Source organism: Phyllostomus hastatus, unplaced genomic scaffold (assembly GCF_019186645.2).
Source record: "Phyllostomus hastatus isolate PE091 unplaced genomic scaffold, TTU_PhHast_1.1 phas_contig_41, whole genome shotgun sequence".
Taxonomy (NCBI): Eukaryota; Metazoa; Chordata; class Mammalia; order Chiroptera; family Phyllostomidae; genus Phyllostomus; species Phyllostomus hastatus.
Window position 1 is genome coordinate 7,731,693 of NW_025333876.1, and position 15,532 is coordinate 7,747,224.

Here is a 15,532-nt window from a genome sequence, read left to right on the forward strand (position 1 = left end):
GAGACAGGACAGTAAGAAACTAGGAAAATTCCTTGGCAAGTGGAACAGGGAAACTAAGACAGTTAAACAATAATGGCCAGATGCAAAAGGTCAGCACCCTAAAGATAACATCTAGGCCTCACTTGTATTTCAACTCCAGGCCCAGAAAAGGAACAAAACCAGATGGGTAATGCTAGGATCAGCTTCAATGACTAACATTCCCTCTCCTGGCACTGACCAATCAGTAGAGACCACAACCCTGAAAGGCCACACTGGAAAACTGATGATTATTCTGCTGAAACCTTCCCTTGAAACCTCCCCTAAGATTCCCACCTGCAGGAGAGGTAAAAGCCTCAAGACAAAGGACCCAGGGGATGTACTCTCCCTCTGGAAGCAGCCAGCCCATTCTCTTTCTTTCTCTTCCCCTACTTCTTTCCACACAGGCATGTGTCTCCTAAAGTCTAAGGCAATGGGCAATGTGCAGCTGGCAGTATGTCCCAGGCTAATCCCCTGAACCTGTCTCCAAAGACCCCTATTCTCCAACTTTCCAGTGAGCTAAGGCAGCCCAGCCTAAGTCTCTTGTTGCTTCTTCTATGCTAAGCTCTTCCTTGTTTTAACAGTCCTCAGCTTTTTAAATAAATGTATCCTCATCGTCACCTGGAATGTGTTGAAATCTTTCCTACATGAAGTCAAGAACCCACACACTACAGACCGGCCCTAGGCAGACCCTCTCAGGGCTAGGCCAGGCTAGGCCTGGCCTTCGGTTCGGTAACACTAGAACCTGCAACCTTGCTTATCTGAGTGATGTTCTGACTAAATAAGCTACCCTCTGCCAGGGCCATATTTATTTCTAATTTAATCAGCAACTTACCCAGCCTTTACTTTTACTAGGCGCTGTTCTAAGCGGCTTTTACATACTGACTTTTTAATGGAAAAGTTGACAATAAAATAAAACAAAATAAAGATTAGGGAAAAAGCTCAGTAATTAGTCTTTATCTCCTAAAACAAAACACAGATATGACACGATTTTCTCATAAGTATTTTTATCTGTTAAGGTTCTGCTTGCAGCGATCCTACGGTGGAAGTACACGACCCTAAAATTATTGAGGTTTTTTTTTTCTGGTTTGCTTGTTTTGTAAAAATGTGGGCAGCCTTACTTTGAAATTACCACACGTTTAGTTCCATTTGAAAAACCTGATTCTTTGTTAAAAAGCCTTAAAACCTTAAAAGCACTGAAAGCCGCTTATTTACGTTTTGGGGACGCAGGCACTCACATTCTCATTTCCTTTAGGGGTGAACCCCACAGCAGGACATTTTTTTTTTCTCGCCGATATTGGAGTTTCTAAACAACTTCCTCCCTCCACTTTCAGGAACCAGCTCAGGATTAAGTTTGTTGTCAAATCTGCGCGCCTATGACGCAGTGGATTCTGGGAGACCAGTCGCCGTCCGCAGGGACAGGCAGACGGGTGTGACGCCAGACTTTAATTCCCACAATGCCCAGAGAGAGAGTCTGCGATTTTTTCCGGGTTACCAAGGAATGGCCGCCATCTTGTGCGCTGAGGTGTGGCTTGTCGCTGGGGTCCTTAGGGCTTTCAATCTCTCCAGGTCTCTGTTTTTGGGTCGTGTTTCCTTGTTTCAGCGTCTCAGGGGACCGTGTCTTTCCAGAAGACAGTTTTATTGAGAAGTGAAGGTCATTGCAGAGCTGCGGATAAGGTGAGTATACACCTCAATTCAAGTGTGTGTGCGTCGGGAGGAGTGGTGGCGACGTTTTCGATTTTTTCCTTCTTCCGTCTGCGATGTGTACACTTGCCAGCACTTGGTCGGACCGTTCTGATACCTATACAGAATTCTTGGCAGAACCCCAACCTGTTTCCATTGAGACAGAGGAAGTGATGACGCACTTTTGCCCTGGCCGCCCAGTCAGGAGGCCGTGGGTTGCCGGTTGTGCACAGACCGCGCTCGGTTACTACAACCCCCTTGTCTTTTTGGGACTTTTCTGACGTTTCGATTGCGAAAACGAGAAGCCGAGAGGTGGCCGAGTTGAAGCTGTTTCCTGGAATTCGGCATTCTTTGCAGTTGTGTCTTCCTTGAGCCACTGACCTATCGATACCGTTCTCTTTTGGCCTTTTTACCTTTGCCTTTTTCTTCGTGTTGGAGCAGCACCAGAGAGCGGACAGAACGAACGTGACTGACCGAAGCAAGTTTTCGGATTGTATTCTTGAGCATCCCTTGAAATACGAAGGAAGAAGAGTTTAATCTTTAAGATTTTCCAACCATCTGGAAAAGAGGAGCGCTTTGATATGGGGGAGTTGCCAGAAGTTCTTCCCTAAACAAATGACGTATTTGCGTCATTCTAGTGCAGCTGAAGTACTTTTCTTTCTTTTAAATGAGTGCAGCACACCCGTTTGGAAACCACTTTTACACTACTAGCAGGAATGGAGCCCACAAAGACTGGCATTTCCGTTAACCTGGCGTTTGATAGCTCCGGAGATGTGCTTGTCTGAGGTTGGCAGCCGGATTCATTAACTTCTAAGTACATAGTGGTTTTAAATAGAAGATGTTTATGAAGCAATTTATTGCAGCCAGTTTGGATTTGTGTCAGTTTGGTTTGCAGATTATTCTCCTTAGTACACAGTTGTGTATCTATAGCATCAAAATATATATTATTGATTCAGCTTCCCAAACTTAGTAAGTTTTTTAAGTTCTCTAAATTTAAAAATGCATCAGTTAGGTTAAAGGTGAGGTGTGTCTTTAAAAAGAAAACATTTACTCAGTGAAACCCCTCTCAAGTTGTTAGAACAAAAAATAAGTGGCTATAAAATTACAGTTTTGTAATCTTTGTGTTTTGGGAAAATGTTACCATTTACCTGTCACAAGTTTAAATGTCTTTCTATTTTCTTGTTCCTGAGAAACTTTTGTTTAGACTTTTAAAAATATTGGCTATTAAATGTGTGATTTATGTGCTCCTTAGATGCCTTATGATGAAATTGAAGCTAAATCTTTGGGACATGGGGAAGACCTAACAAGTGAACCATGCTACAAGAAACCGAAGTCAACTGAAGAGTCTTTTATTTTCCTCCGTCATGGTATTTCTAATTTTCACAGAGTACAAGAGAAAACTGGAAATGATTGGGTCCCTGTGACCATTATTGATGTCAGAGGACGTGGTTCTTCTCAGGAAGACAAAACCAGAACTACAAATTTGCTGAAACCAGTGCATGATAAGATGCTTAGTAATAGACCAGCTGTTACTGAGTCCGTTAATTCACAGGTTTTACAGGCTACAAGTTCTCCATTGGTATCCACAGATGATGGGATATATAGCACAAGTAAAGCATTTATAGGACCCATTTACAAACCCCCTGAGAAAAAGAAATGTAATAAAAAGAGGAAGCAAGTAGACAATATTAAGGGTATAAATGGCGAAGGAGGACAAGATGAGAAACAAAAATTTAACTGGAAAAAATCAGAGATTGATAATGAATTATTCCAGTTTTACAAAGAAATTGAAGAACTTGAAAATGAAAAAGATGATTTAGAAGGCAGTTGTAAGGAACCCAAACTCTCTGAGGAACAGTTTATTTCATATGATCAGGGACATAATAATGATCTGATGAAATATGCAGAAGAAAAGAAAAGAGATCTTAGTGCTCTTCAGTTGCATTGTGGTTATCAACAGGACATGAGGAATGAGCCAGGCAGATATCCTTGTCATGGACAAGTGATACCTACATTTTGTGATGTGTCCTTTACTTCCTTCAGGCATGAATGGCAATCAGTGCATTCTTTTATAATACCCAGGGGTCCTCCTTTTCCTAGTTCTAACTGTCATTTAAATATTCAAAGATTCAGTGCTCCACCAAGTCCATCATCAAATATTTTCCATGCCCAAGATGGCTCTCAGACTCAAAAAGGAGGTTATGTGAATAACTGTCATGGTAATTGGAATTGTTTGACTTTTGATCAGAGCAATGAATATACTGACTTTAGTGAAAATATCGGTAGTGATCTTCCCTTTGGAAATGGCTACACTGTACAAGATGCATATGTGAGTGGTGGTTGCTGTGAACCTAGTAAAGGATGCTGGAAAGATCCTATAGATAAGCATAATAGCCCAGATAGGTTTATGAACCAGCAGTTTCAAGAGGAGAAGTTAGGTAAATTGCAGAAGTTACTTATTCTTTTAAGAGGCTTGCCTGGTTCTGGAAAAACAACATTATCTCGGTAAGTAAAGGATACCAAGTGAATACTTGGTAATTCATTACTTTAAAATCACAAGTGATAGTAGTAATCAATGATAACTGCTTTCCTGTTTCTAGTAGAAAATGTTTGTTGTTTGAGAGTAGCAGCTAATGTTTTCTGATAGAGGAAGGGCAAATTTGGCATCTATATTAGGAATTTGCTTAGGCCTTTAAATAGGTACATTGTATAATTATGACAATGGTGATAGCAAATACTGTTTGAGAACTGCCCTTGCCTTCAGTTTTTAAGTTGAAAGTTTAAGAAGAGTTGGGCTTTGACTTAGTTATTTCACTTTATGACAATGGACACATTTTGTTGTCTAATGATTAATACTTGAGAAGCAAATAAGATAACCTAAGGAAAAGAATTTTGAGCGTATTTTAAGCACTTTACCCTGTTTATACCATTGACTGGCAGAGAGAATCCTTTTTTGGCTTCTTTAAGGAGTTTGAGGTGAGCAATATACAGGGGTGGGTGAAGTTAGGTTTACATTTCATATGTAAAATAATACAGTAAATAATAACTCAAGAATAATTTGTGTAACTGTAAACCTAGTTTTGCCCACTCTCGTATGTATTAAAAAGGAGTTAGAACTGGTGATGTTTTATCTAAGACAAAATACATCAAATTCGTGTTTTTTTTACATTTTTAAAAAAGAATATCATGTACTTAAGTACATTTGTACAGTTGTGAAAAATAGCACAAAGAAGGACAATACAAATTCTTTGCTGTTTATGCAGGATGATTGGATAAGGAGAGAAGGAAAATTTATGTGTTATCTTTGGGTAAGAATAAAAAATTCCAAGGAACCATTTCATAAATATTTTATATTTACTTGTAAGACAGTGTAAACAATCTAAACAAAGGTTTCTTTAAAAGCGAGAAATGAGACAAAGATTATATTTATGATACAGACATTTCAAGTAGAATGTAAGCTGTGATCATTGTACATTAAGTTTAGGTCTTTGCATTTTGATTCCTCTCACTTTAGTGAAGATTTTGTAAAGATGAAATTTCAGCTCTTTAAAGGATAGAAATTAAGAGTGAAGTCACAAACCTGGGTAACCTTCTAGATTTAGAATATAATATCAGAAAAGTATTAGTTGAAATTTGGAAATTTGTCCAAGGGATCTTGCTAGGGACAGCTGACTAAATTTTAGAATAAACAAAGGAAAAAAGATTAGGTTTGGGACAACATATTAGAGTATGTTGAAACTGAAGGTGAATAAAGTGATAATTCAATATAATTTCAGGGAGATAGCTGTAGTGTGAGACGATGGAAGTGATAATATGTAATATATATATTTCTTTGAGGGATTAGGTGTATGTTATAAGAATAGAAGCTACAGTAGCAATTACCATTTGTATCACAATTTACAAGAGTATTTTCACATATAAAATCTTGTGATATGGGTTGTATTCTTTTCATTTTATAGAAGCTGAAGAGAATAAATTCAGTTTATTCTCTTTATAATAAGAGAATAATAAGTTTAAGGGACTTGGGAGAATTTCCTAAAACTGGTAAAAAGAACAAACTAGGGATATAAATAAGTGTGTTTCTTCCCTGTTCCTTCACTTTAGTATCTAATGCTTGAGTAGCCGTGTGTGTGACTACTGACTTGGAGGAGCTTGGTTAAAGAAGCAGGAGTATCACTGTAGGTCAACAATGTTTGAATGAAATAGGTTTCTTTGGGATTGGATATAAAGCCACATACTCTCTGGTAAGGAATGTCTTCACATAGGAGTTAGCTTTCAAAATGAGCTTTGAAGAAAGGAGCAAAGATTTGGTAGATCAGAGTTGAGCTGATGTGCGGTACAAATTAAAAGATAGTATTGTTTCGTATTGGTAATAAGGGGGTTAGATAAAATTCAAATTCCTTGGGGTAGTATTCAAGCCACCTTCTTCTTTTAGTCTTTACCCATCTGTCTGCATTTGGACTGGTACCTGCCTTCCACTGCAGGAAACATAGTACTTGTCCATTCTTTGTTCTCAGGACTTTGCTTATTCAGAGATTCTCTTAAATGCCTCCACTTTTCAAGGTTTTGGCTTATATCAATCCTCAGTAACCCTTCAGTAACCCTTCTGAACTCACTATTTGCCTTTATTCTTCTTTGCCTTTAGCATAAGCTGCACAATTCCTTACCTTTCTATTTGTTGAAAATTGACCTAAGACACTTGGTTGAAGTGGCTGAGACTTAGTTATTCATTTACAGCTTGGCTAATACACTTTAATAAAATCAGTCTCAGGTTAAATTCTAACACAAGTACAGACTTTAAACATATATGAGTAAGCTAGTGCAAAATAGTACATATAACCTTTGTAGGTATGATAAAATGTAAACTGACAGCACTTTGATGAAAGGTTCATTTGAGGGAATTTCAACAATATTCTAGAGGTAGAATTTTGTCACCATTATAATTGGCAATAGCCAAACAGAATCCTATGACTCAGTGGATAGACACAGCCATTTAAGGATCAGGCATTGAGAATCATTCCCAGGAGTGTGGGCTATAGATTTTGTTAGCTTCTTATACTCTGTTCATGCAAGGAGGAGGGTTGATTCTAAAATATTTTTGTTACTCTACTTTTTAATTTTTAATACTCTATTTACATTTTTAATACTCTACTTATTTCACCAGTGAGAGAGAGTGTATTCTTATAAACAAGCCACTAATTTCATTATTAGCAAAATGTCTGGAGTGATCAGAGATAAAAGGATAGGTGAAGCACTTGTCAAAGAGGAGGGAAGATGCTACATTGCTGAAGATGAAAGACAGGACAGTGATCCAAGACATTTAAGGTGGCCTTTAGAAACTGGAAAGGGCAGGGAAACAGATTCTCCTTTAGGGCCTCCAGGAGGAATGCCAGCCTGCCACACTCTTATTTTAGCCCAGTGAAATTGATTTTGGTTGTCTGACCTTCAGAACTGTAAGATAATCTGTATTGTTTTAAGGCACTAAGTATGTGGTGATTTGTTACAGCAGTGTAGGAAACTAGTACAATTTATCATAGTTTAAAGAGAGATGAGAAGAGATTTTTCCCTCCATCTTTTGGGGGAGATCTTGGTTTAAACTCCAGAGAAAAGATTTACCTTTCCTTATGTAGGTCTCTATTCTTCAGAGTGTGCAGAATAAAGTGCCCACTTAAAGGGGTTTGGGGCTAGAGGTAAGCAAGGCCACTCAGTACATAAGGAGGTAAAGGGTTCATGAAGTGTCAGATTTCTCTGGGAAAATCACTTCTATTTTTAAATGTACATGGTTGTATTTACGGACATAATGTACAGTTCTTAGAAATTTTAGAAATCATGAAAATTAGCTATCATAGTAGGCCATTTTGGGGAATAGGGTTCCCAAAACAGGATTTAAGGAACAGGATTTTCCTTAAGTGAAAAAGTATAAGCACATAGTACATTAGTTACCTTGTGGTTGTGTAACAAATTACCCTAAAAGTGAGTTGTTAAAGCAACAAACACTGCCCCATAGTTTCTGAAAAGACAGGAATCTGGGTGCCTCTGGCTAAAGGTTTCTTTTTTATTATTATTATTTTATTTTATTTATTATTTTTTTAAAATTTTAATTGTTGTTCAAGTACAGTTTTCTGCCTTTTTTACTAAAGATGTTGTCTAGGGCTGTGTTCTGGTCTGAAGGCTTGTCTTGGGGGAGGATCTGCTTGGAAGTTCTCGCCTGAGGTTATTGACAAGACTCAGCTGTGAACTTTTGAACTGAGGGGCTCAGTTCCTTGCTGGCAGCAGGCTGGAGACTTCCTTAGTTCTTCGTTACTTGGACCTCTTTCCATTCATAGTTTGATGAGAGAAAGAGAGCTAGCCCTGAGCCCAAGACAGACAGCTATTTTTTAAAGTAACCTAATCTCAGAAGCAACATTTCATTATCTCTTCCATATTCTGTTAGAAGCTCTAGTCACTGACTGGAACCCACACCCAAGGAGGGCATTATACACGGGTGTTAGTACCAGGAATCAGGGATCATTGTGGACCAAATGATTTTGGCTCTCCCACCACTGTTTGTTTAACTCTGGTGACCTGATTTCTGAATTATTTTCTTTTCTGATTTGTTTAATATCAAATTACCAAGGTGGTTGTGAGAATTAAATGAGATCATAAATACTTACAAAATGCTCGGCACATAGTAGATTCTCAAAAAGATAGCAGTTTTGAAAATATGCAAACCAAGTGGCCATTGGGCCCACATCTGATTTTTTTTATTAGATACTTGATTTTTCAGAGTTCTAAATTTTGACATTCTGAGAATCTATTTTAGTATCTGACTTGTAAGAATTCTGATAGGGCCCTGGCTGTGTGGCTCAATTGGTTGGCACATTGTTCCCATGCACCAAAAGGGTTGCAGTTTCTGTTCCCAGTCAGGGTTTGATCGCTGGTCAGGGCAAGCACAGGAGGCAACAGATTGATGCGTGTCTGTCTGTCTGTCTGTCTGTCTGTCTTTCTTTCCTTCCTTCCCCCTTTCCTCTTCCTCTCTCCCTCCTTCTCCCCCCCCCCCTTCCTTCCTCTCTCTCGAAAATCAATAAACATAGCCTCTGGAGAGGGTAAAGAAAAAAAATTCTGGTAGAATTTATAAGAATGTTAAAAAAAGACTAACATTCTTAAAATATTTTTTGTTCAAATGGTTAATATGACATCAGATATATTCAGATTGATACAGGCATTTTAAATATAAATCCCCCCAAATAAACCTTCACAGTTTGAGATAACTCAGAGAATTTTCAAAGGATGCATAAGCAGTCTATGCTGTCTGGGAAGAAAAAGTCTCTCTAAGCTAAAATTATTTGTTATGATTTATAGATTTAAGATGATCTTTATAAAGATTTATTCATGTTTCATGTTGACTTGGTCTAATGATGTAAATTAATTTACTGTCTACCCCCCCCCTTTTAATTTGGGAGAGGTTAAAACATTTCTTGAACACAAAAGCCACTTTACTCTTGTAGTATGTATGGTATTATTAATATCTGAAAAGTCATCTGCTAATCAAGTAATAGAAAAGAAATGAATCTGGGAAAGATGGTATCAGTCTCCTGGCACTGTTAAATATGATTAGGTATTGTATGGTTTCTCAAAACCTTTTTAGAAGATTGAGTTTTGGTTTAGAATGCTAATATTGTAGCACTTTATATTCTAGGCTATCTGTATATGCAAATAAGATGCCAAATACATTAGATGGAAATATTTGGGGAAAATTATGGCTGCTTAAAAAAAACATACAAAACCAACTTCCCAAACAAATTTAAACCATTTACTTTCATCTGGTTTGTTTGAAGTAATTTGAACTAATTCTGAGTGAAAATATTTAAAATTTTTTATTTCAGTGTATGCAATTGTTTTTATTATAAATATGTACGATTTTATTATACACTGAGAAAAGGAGAGAGATATGTTTATCATAATAGTTGAAATCCTTTTGTTACTTTTTATTAGGAAGTACATATTCTTGAAACATCTCAAGATAATATTCTTTTACTTTTAATCCCTTCTACCACCTTCTGCTCCCCTCCACCTCTCAGAAAATTATAGAACTATATCCAGTTGCCTAGTGATTGAGGGAGAGGATAGAAATAACAAAATACTTTTGTTATTGTTGGATGCAAATCATTCTTTTACCTTTGTTTTCCCTTTCTCAGCATACTCAGTCTTTTTCACGAGTCACTAGTTATGGGACTTCTCTGACACTAGAATGCTTATTCATCTCACTGCTTAGACATTTAAGATTATCATATTTTGAGAACAAATATTGATTGCCATTGACTTTTTCCAAGAGTGTGTTCTTTATTTAGTGTTGTTATTTCATTTAGTAATTTAATTTCTCAAAAATCGAAAGTTTGAGTATACTGTGGAGGATCACAGGTTGATTCACACACAACCTTAAGCCTCAAGCTATTTCAGACTCCTACTTGCTGGTTTTATGTTTGTGCTCCATGGAAGTGGGTCTGTCTTGGATTAAATACAGTCTTCCCACAGATGAATTGCTTGCTTAGTCTTACTTGCCTTTTAGGTTACCTATTACACTAAATTTAGGCAATTTTAGACACCTGATATACATTCACCTAAGTTAAAACATGGACAAGTGCTTGACATAATTTTGTGATTGGTTGAAAGACTGTTTTTAAAGTTTTAATATGTGTCGCTTTAAAAAAGTTTTTGATACTGGCTATGCAACTATGTAGATTTAAGTGTGAATTGAATTTGAGATCTGAAAGCTTAAAAATTTTAAGAGTCAGCTCCTCAGCTATTCTATTTGCAGTATACTTACAGGTATGTACCCAAAATTCATAATAAACTTTCCTGCATGGCTTATTTCTGACGGCTATAGATTTCATAAATGGCACTTTATGGTTTTTTTTATTAACAGAATTCTGCTTGGTCAGAGTCGTGATGGCATTGTGTTCAGCACTGATGACTATTTTCACCATCAAGATGGGTACAGGTATAATGTTAATCAGCTTGGTGATGCCCATGACTGGAACCAGAACAGAGGTTTGTTTTGGGCCAGGTCTCCCGGTATAGAATATTTGAGTAGGAGTCAGAGGACCTGGGTTTTATTCTCAACTTGACTTTTATCAGCTGAACGACTTTCATAAACTGTTTGAACAGCTTTGAGACCCAATTTTTTCACCTATTAGAAACAGTAATACTTGCAAGGTGGTTGTGAGAATCAGAGAATTTAGATAGAATATTTTGTAGTGTACTAATACAAACTGGTAAAGTAGAGGCCTGGGATATTTTGGTAGGCTTTATATCTCTTGGATACATTCAGAGAACTCTGATGCTATAGTTATGTATTCCCAAAAGTTTTTTTTTTTTTTAAAGTAATGCTAATGTTTTCTAAGACTCAATATATGCTTTGTGTATATTAAAAGTTTTCTTTATTGATACTACTATATAAAAACTCAATTGAATACATTTTTTAGAGGCACATAGGTCACTTTCTTTGCACCTTGGAATAGTGGTTCTTATTCTTGCCTGCACGTTTGAATAACTTAGGGACCTTTTTTGAAAACCCATGTCTGAATCAGCCTCAGAGATTCTGATTTAGTTGGTCTAGAGTGCATCTAAACATTGGTATTTTTTTTAAAGTTATCCAGATATTCACATGTGCAATCAGATTGAAAACTTGATCTAGAACTATAAGTAAATGCACGTAGTATAAGTGAATTTCTTTTTTAATAGATGAAGAATGCACTATGATTCAACGAATTGATTTATTAAAGAAAAAATTTAAACCTAGAGATGAGAGATTACAATGAATCCCATATACCCATCACTTAGAATTGTCAGTTACCAAGAGTTTGTTGTATTGGCTTTATTCTTTTTCTTTTCACTCTCCCTTTTTTATAATTACTGAAGTATTTTAAAACAATTCTAGACATTATACTATAGGCATTTCAAATTAACCACATTCTTACTTAGTATGTTCTTCAACTACAGTGCCATCATCACACCTAAAAAAAAAATTCCTTGACATCATGTAATACTGTCTCTAATTGAATGTCCCCAATCATTTTAACTGTTTGTTTAGTTATTTTGTTTGAATCAGGATCCAAACAAGGTCCTTACAGTACATTTAGTTTTATGTTTCTTTTAATTATTAATCTGTTGCACTTTCCCCTCTTTCACCTTCATATCATTAACTTGCTGAAGAAACTTAGTTGTTTTTCCTGTAGAATATTCCATATCCTGTAGTTCTCTATTTCCTTCCTTGTATCAACATAAGAAATGTCCAAACCTGTTAAGAATTTTTATGGGTTTATTTAAGCCAAACTGACTACAATTACTGGAAAGTAAAATCTTAACGAATTCGGAAAATGCTCCGGAAAATGGCAGATTTACCACTTATTTTACATCAGAATCAAATGGGAAGATGTAAGAGGGTTACATGAAATTCATTGGTAATAGACTAGGGAGGTAGGAGAAAGCAAAGGAAGAAGAAGAGATATTTGAGATTAGATAATATAAATTCCATAGATACTTTTTTTACATTGGTGGGATAGATAGTTAACAATATTTATAGCAGGTAAAGATGGAATGCAGCGGAACAAGATAACTATGTCTTGTCCTCTGATGGGATGTTGTGCCTGAGGGATCAGGGGAAAAGGGGTTACTCTGATTCCAAAGGCATGTTATTGTAGGTGGAAAAAGCAATAGTTAAGCTCAGTTAAGGTAAAGATTGACCTTGTCAAGGAAGATACTGACCTAGGATTTGACTGCCCACCATGACTCCCTTTTTGTTAGGAGGTTTTAATTTCAGACCATCCTATGTGGTTACTTTGGGTCTCTGAGTTTGTAAGGCCTCCATGAAGGCCTTCCCTGAACTTGTCAGGTTTAGTATGTGGCCCCCTTTTGTCCACATTTGTGGTAACCATTTAACTCTTTCTCCTGTATTTACTTAAATGGAAGTTACCAGTAACTTTAGATTGTAGTATTCATTAGGTTCTATTTTTTGCAAGGGTTAAGGAGAGTCTGGTTATCCCATTTTTAATGATGCTGAGAATGATCAGTCACTTCTGTACTAAGAACATCCTCTCATCTAGAACTAACAACTAGCATCACCCTAAAGTACAGTATGTACAGGAAAAACAGGATAAATGCTTTTCTTTTTAATTGTCATTTTTCAGAATAAGAAATTTCAGGGAGGATATTTTTGAGTAAAAATTTCACTCTATTATAATAGTCCATGGTTTCACAGGCAAGTTTAAACATCAGATAAGTTTGACTATAATACTACTTCCTAGTATTGGTTCTATGACATTCTAGGATTTCTCCAAATATATTAGAGAAGGAAGCATAAAAATCTCAAAAATATTAATTTTTTTGATTTTTAAAAAATGCCATAGGACATTATTGCCAAAATAATGTTGGTATTGCAGTTCCAAAAAAATGTTTCGTGTAATGGGCCTAATGTTAGTGGAATAAGAATATATGATAAGTGGAATGAATAAAGGTACTGGGCAGGGTTAGTATACCTTTGGTGGACTGGGAAATTTGTTTATGTGGGACAGTTTTTCTCTTTGGAGAACTGGTCCAGAATTTTCATTAAAAGGTTCATGCCATCTAAATTATACTGCAAAACAATGGTTTCTAGATAAACTACTGGTTTTATTAGTATTAAAAATACCAGCTTTTTAAAAAAGTAATATTTACCTTTTTTGGGTAATGATAACTAGTAATTATCAGACATTTTGAAATTAAAGCATGACTTTATTTAGGGTAGAATTGCTCTTTTCAACAAATATTTACTGTATACTTTAAATGCTGGCCACCATTCTGGGAATATCTGTCTGCCTCATTTTTTATTAGAAGAATCTACTGTATTTTGCCATGTATAATACGCACTTTTTTGCCCAAACTTCTGATGGGAAAATAAGGATGTGCTTTATATACATGGGTAGTACTAATTCCATATATCTCTAAATGTTTTTAATTCTTTTATTTATTCTTATGTGTTAAAAGTGTAACTCTAGAAAGCAGTAACAGTATCTGTATGCAAAATAATACCCTGGAATATAATAATCGGCTTTGTAATACCAAATTTCTTGTACCTTGTATCTATTCTTGTGTTTTGTAATTAATTTGTTAGATAAAATTTCTTGTACCATAATGTGTTAAAAAATAAATGCTAGAATTCCTTTATAATACAAAAACATATCTAAATATAAATAAATAAGTAAATAATTGGATTAAAAAATTAAAATGAAAGGTTTTTCTTCCCCTGAAAGTTTAGGCCAAAAAATGTGGGTGTGTATTGTACACAGCAAAATACAGTAAATTCATTTTAGAATACTTTAAAGTGAAAATGTCTCCAAGGTGTCATTATTCTCCTTAGAACAGGGTGGTTAATTTGTTTAAGAAAATGACACTCATTGTTCGAGTATTTAACCATTGTTTCCTTAAGAGCTCTATTCTCCTCCAGTGCTCTGGAATGTGGTATTTAATGATGATGATTCAGGAAAGAGGATGATGTCCCCATTATTTGGTTGATAATCTTCTTTTGGAACATCACTGCTAGGAGGCGTAGGCCTGTCAGACATTAGGAGAATTACTTGACTATGTTTTTTTTTTTTTTTAAATGAAAGACTTTATCATTTTATGATTGGGGATAGAGCAGTGGGAAATGGATAGCATCTTGGTGACCTGTTTATGACCCAAATTCTAAATTTCTTTTGGTATTTAGAGACATCCTCCGAATATGCACTCAACCATAGTCATTACTCCTTAGCTAACTAACCTTTATAACTCTCTTTGCCCTGGACCTCTAAATAAATGTTTTCATTATGTAGAAGTTACTGGTTTGAATCCTAAATCCCAAGAAAACTTCTATATCATTGCATTTTACCTCAGCATTTTCAATTTTATTTTGGTTCTTAATTATATTTCTGTCTGTTTACACTTAAGGTGTACACACTCCTGTCATCACAGTGGCTCATTGTGGCAGTGATTCTCATGGAGGAAGATATGGTATAGAGATAGGGGGATAGGGTTTTTAAAAGTTCCATTCTACCTCAGCTCCCAGTTTAAGAGACATAGTCCTAAGAAATAATGAGCTTTGATGGGTAAAGTAATCTTGGTTGTAGATTCTTGCTTTTCTATTTAAAAGTTTTTATTATTGCCCTGGCTGGTGTAGCTCAGTGGATTGAGTGTGGGCTGCGAACCAAAGAGTTGTAGGTTCGATTCCCAGTCAGGCTACATGCCTGGGTTGTGCAGGCCATGACCCCCAGCAACCACATTGATGTTTCTCTCTCTCTCTCTCTCTCTCTCTCTCTTTCTCTTTCTCCCTCCATTCCCTCTCTAAAATAAATAAATAAAATCTTTTTAAAAAAGTTTTTATTACAGTAGTTCCAGTTTTTCACCCTTTGGCCCCCTTTCCATCTAGTAGCCTCCACTCCCTCAGGCAGTCCCCCTACCTTTGTCCATGCCTATGGGTCATGTGTATAAGTTCTTTGGCTACTCCATTTCCTATACTGTACTTTACATCCACATGGCTATTCTGTAACTACCTATTTGTACTTTTTAGTCCCCTCACCCCTTTACCCATTCCACTAAATCCTTGTCCCATCCAGCAACCATCAGAACACTCTCCAAATCCATGATTCTATCTCTGTTCTTGTTTGCTTAGTTTGTTTTTTAGATTCAGTTGTTGGTAGATACATATTTATTGCCATTTTATGGTTCATACTTTTGATCATCTTTTTCTTAAATAAGTCCCATTAACATTTCATAAAATAATGGTTTGGTGATGATGAACTCCCTTAGTTTTTTTCTTATCTGGGAAGTGCTTTATCTG

At 36.2% G+C, this 15,532-nt stretch overlaps 1 protein-coding gene across 9 annotated transcripts in view; it reads left to right on the top strand.

Moving 5' to 3' along the window:
* The first annotated feature begins 1,587 nt into the window (after nucleotides 1–1,587).
* Nucleotides 1,588–15,532, top strand: part of N4BP2L2 (NEDD4 binding protein 2 like 2) — a 74,807-nt gene continuing 60,862 nt past the window's right edge. For 2 of the 9 annotated variants that reach the window (XM_045844795.1, XM_045844792.1), the window contains exons 1-3: nucleotides 1,742–2,484; nucleotides 2,951–4,203; nucleotides 10,604–10,728. In XM_045844795.1, the coding sequence (XP_045700751.1) occupies nucleotides 2,470–2,484; nucleotides 2,951–4,203; nucleotides 10,604–10,728 (1,393 nt within the window). In that variant the 5' untranslated portion in view covers nucleotides 1,742–2,469. Of the gene's footprint in view, nucleotides 1,693–1,731; nucleotides 2,485–2,950; nucleotides 4,204–10,603; nucleotides 10,729–15,532 lie in introns of those variants that run through there. The other 7 variants (XM_045844793.1, XM_045844794.1, XM_045844796.1 and 4 more) reach the window with 6 other exon arrangements.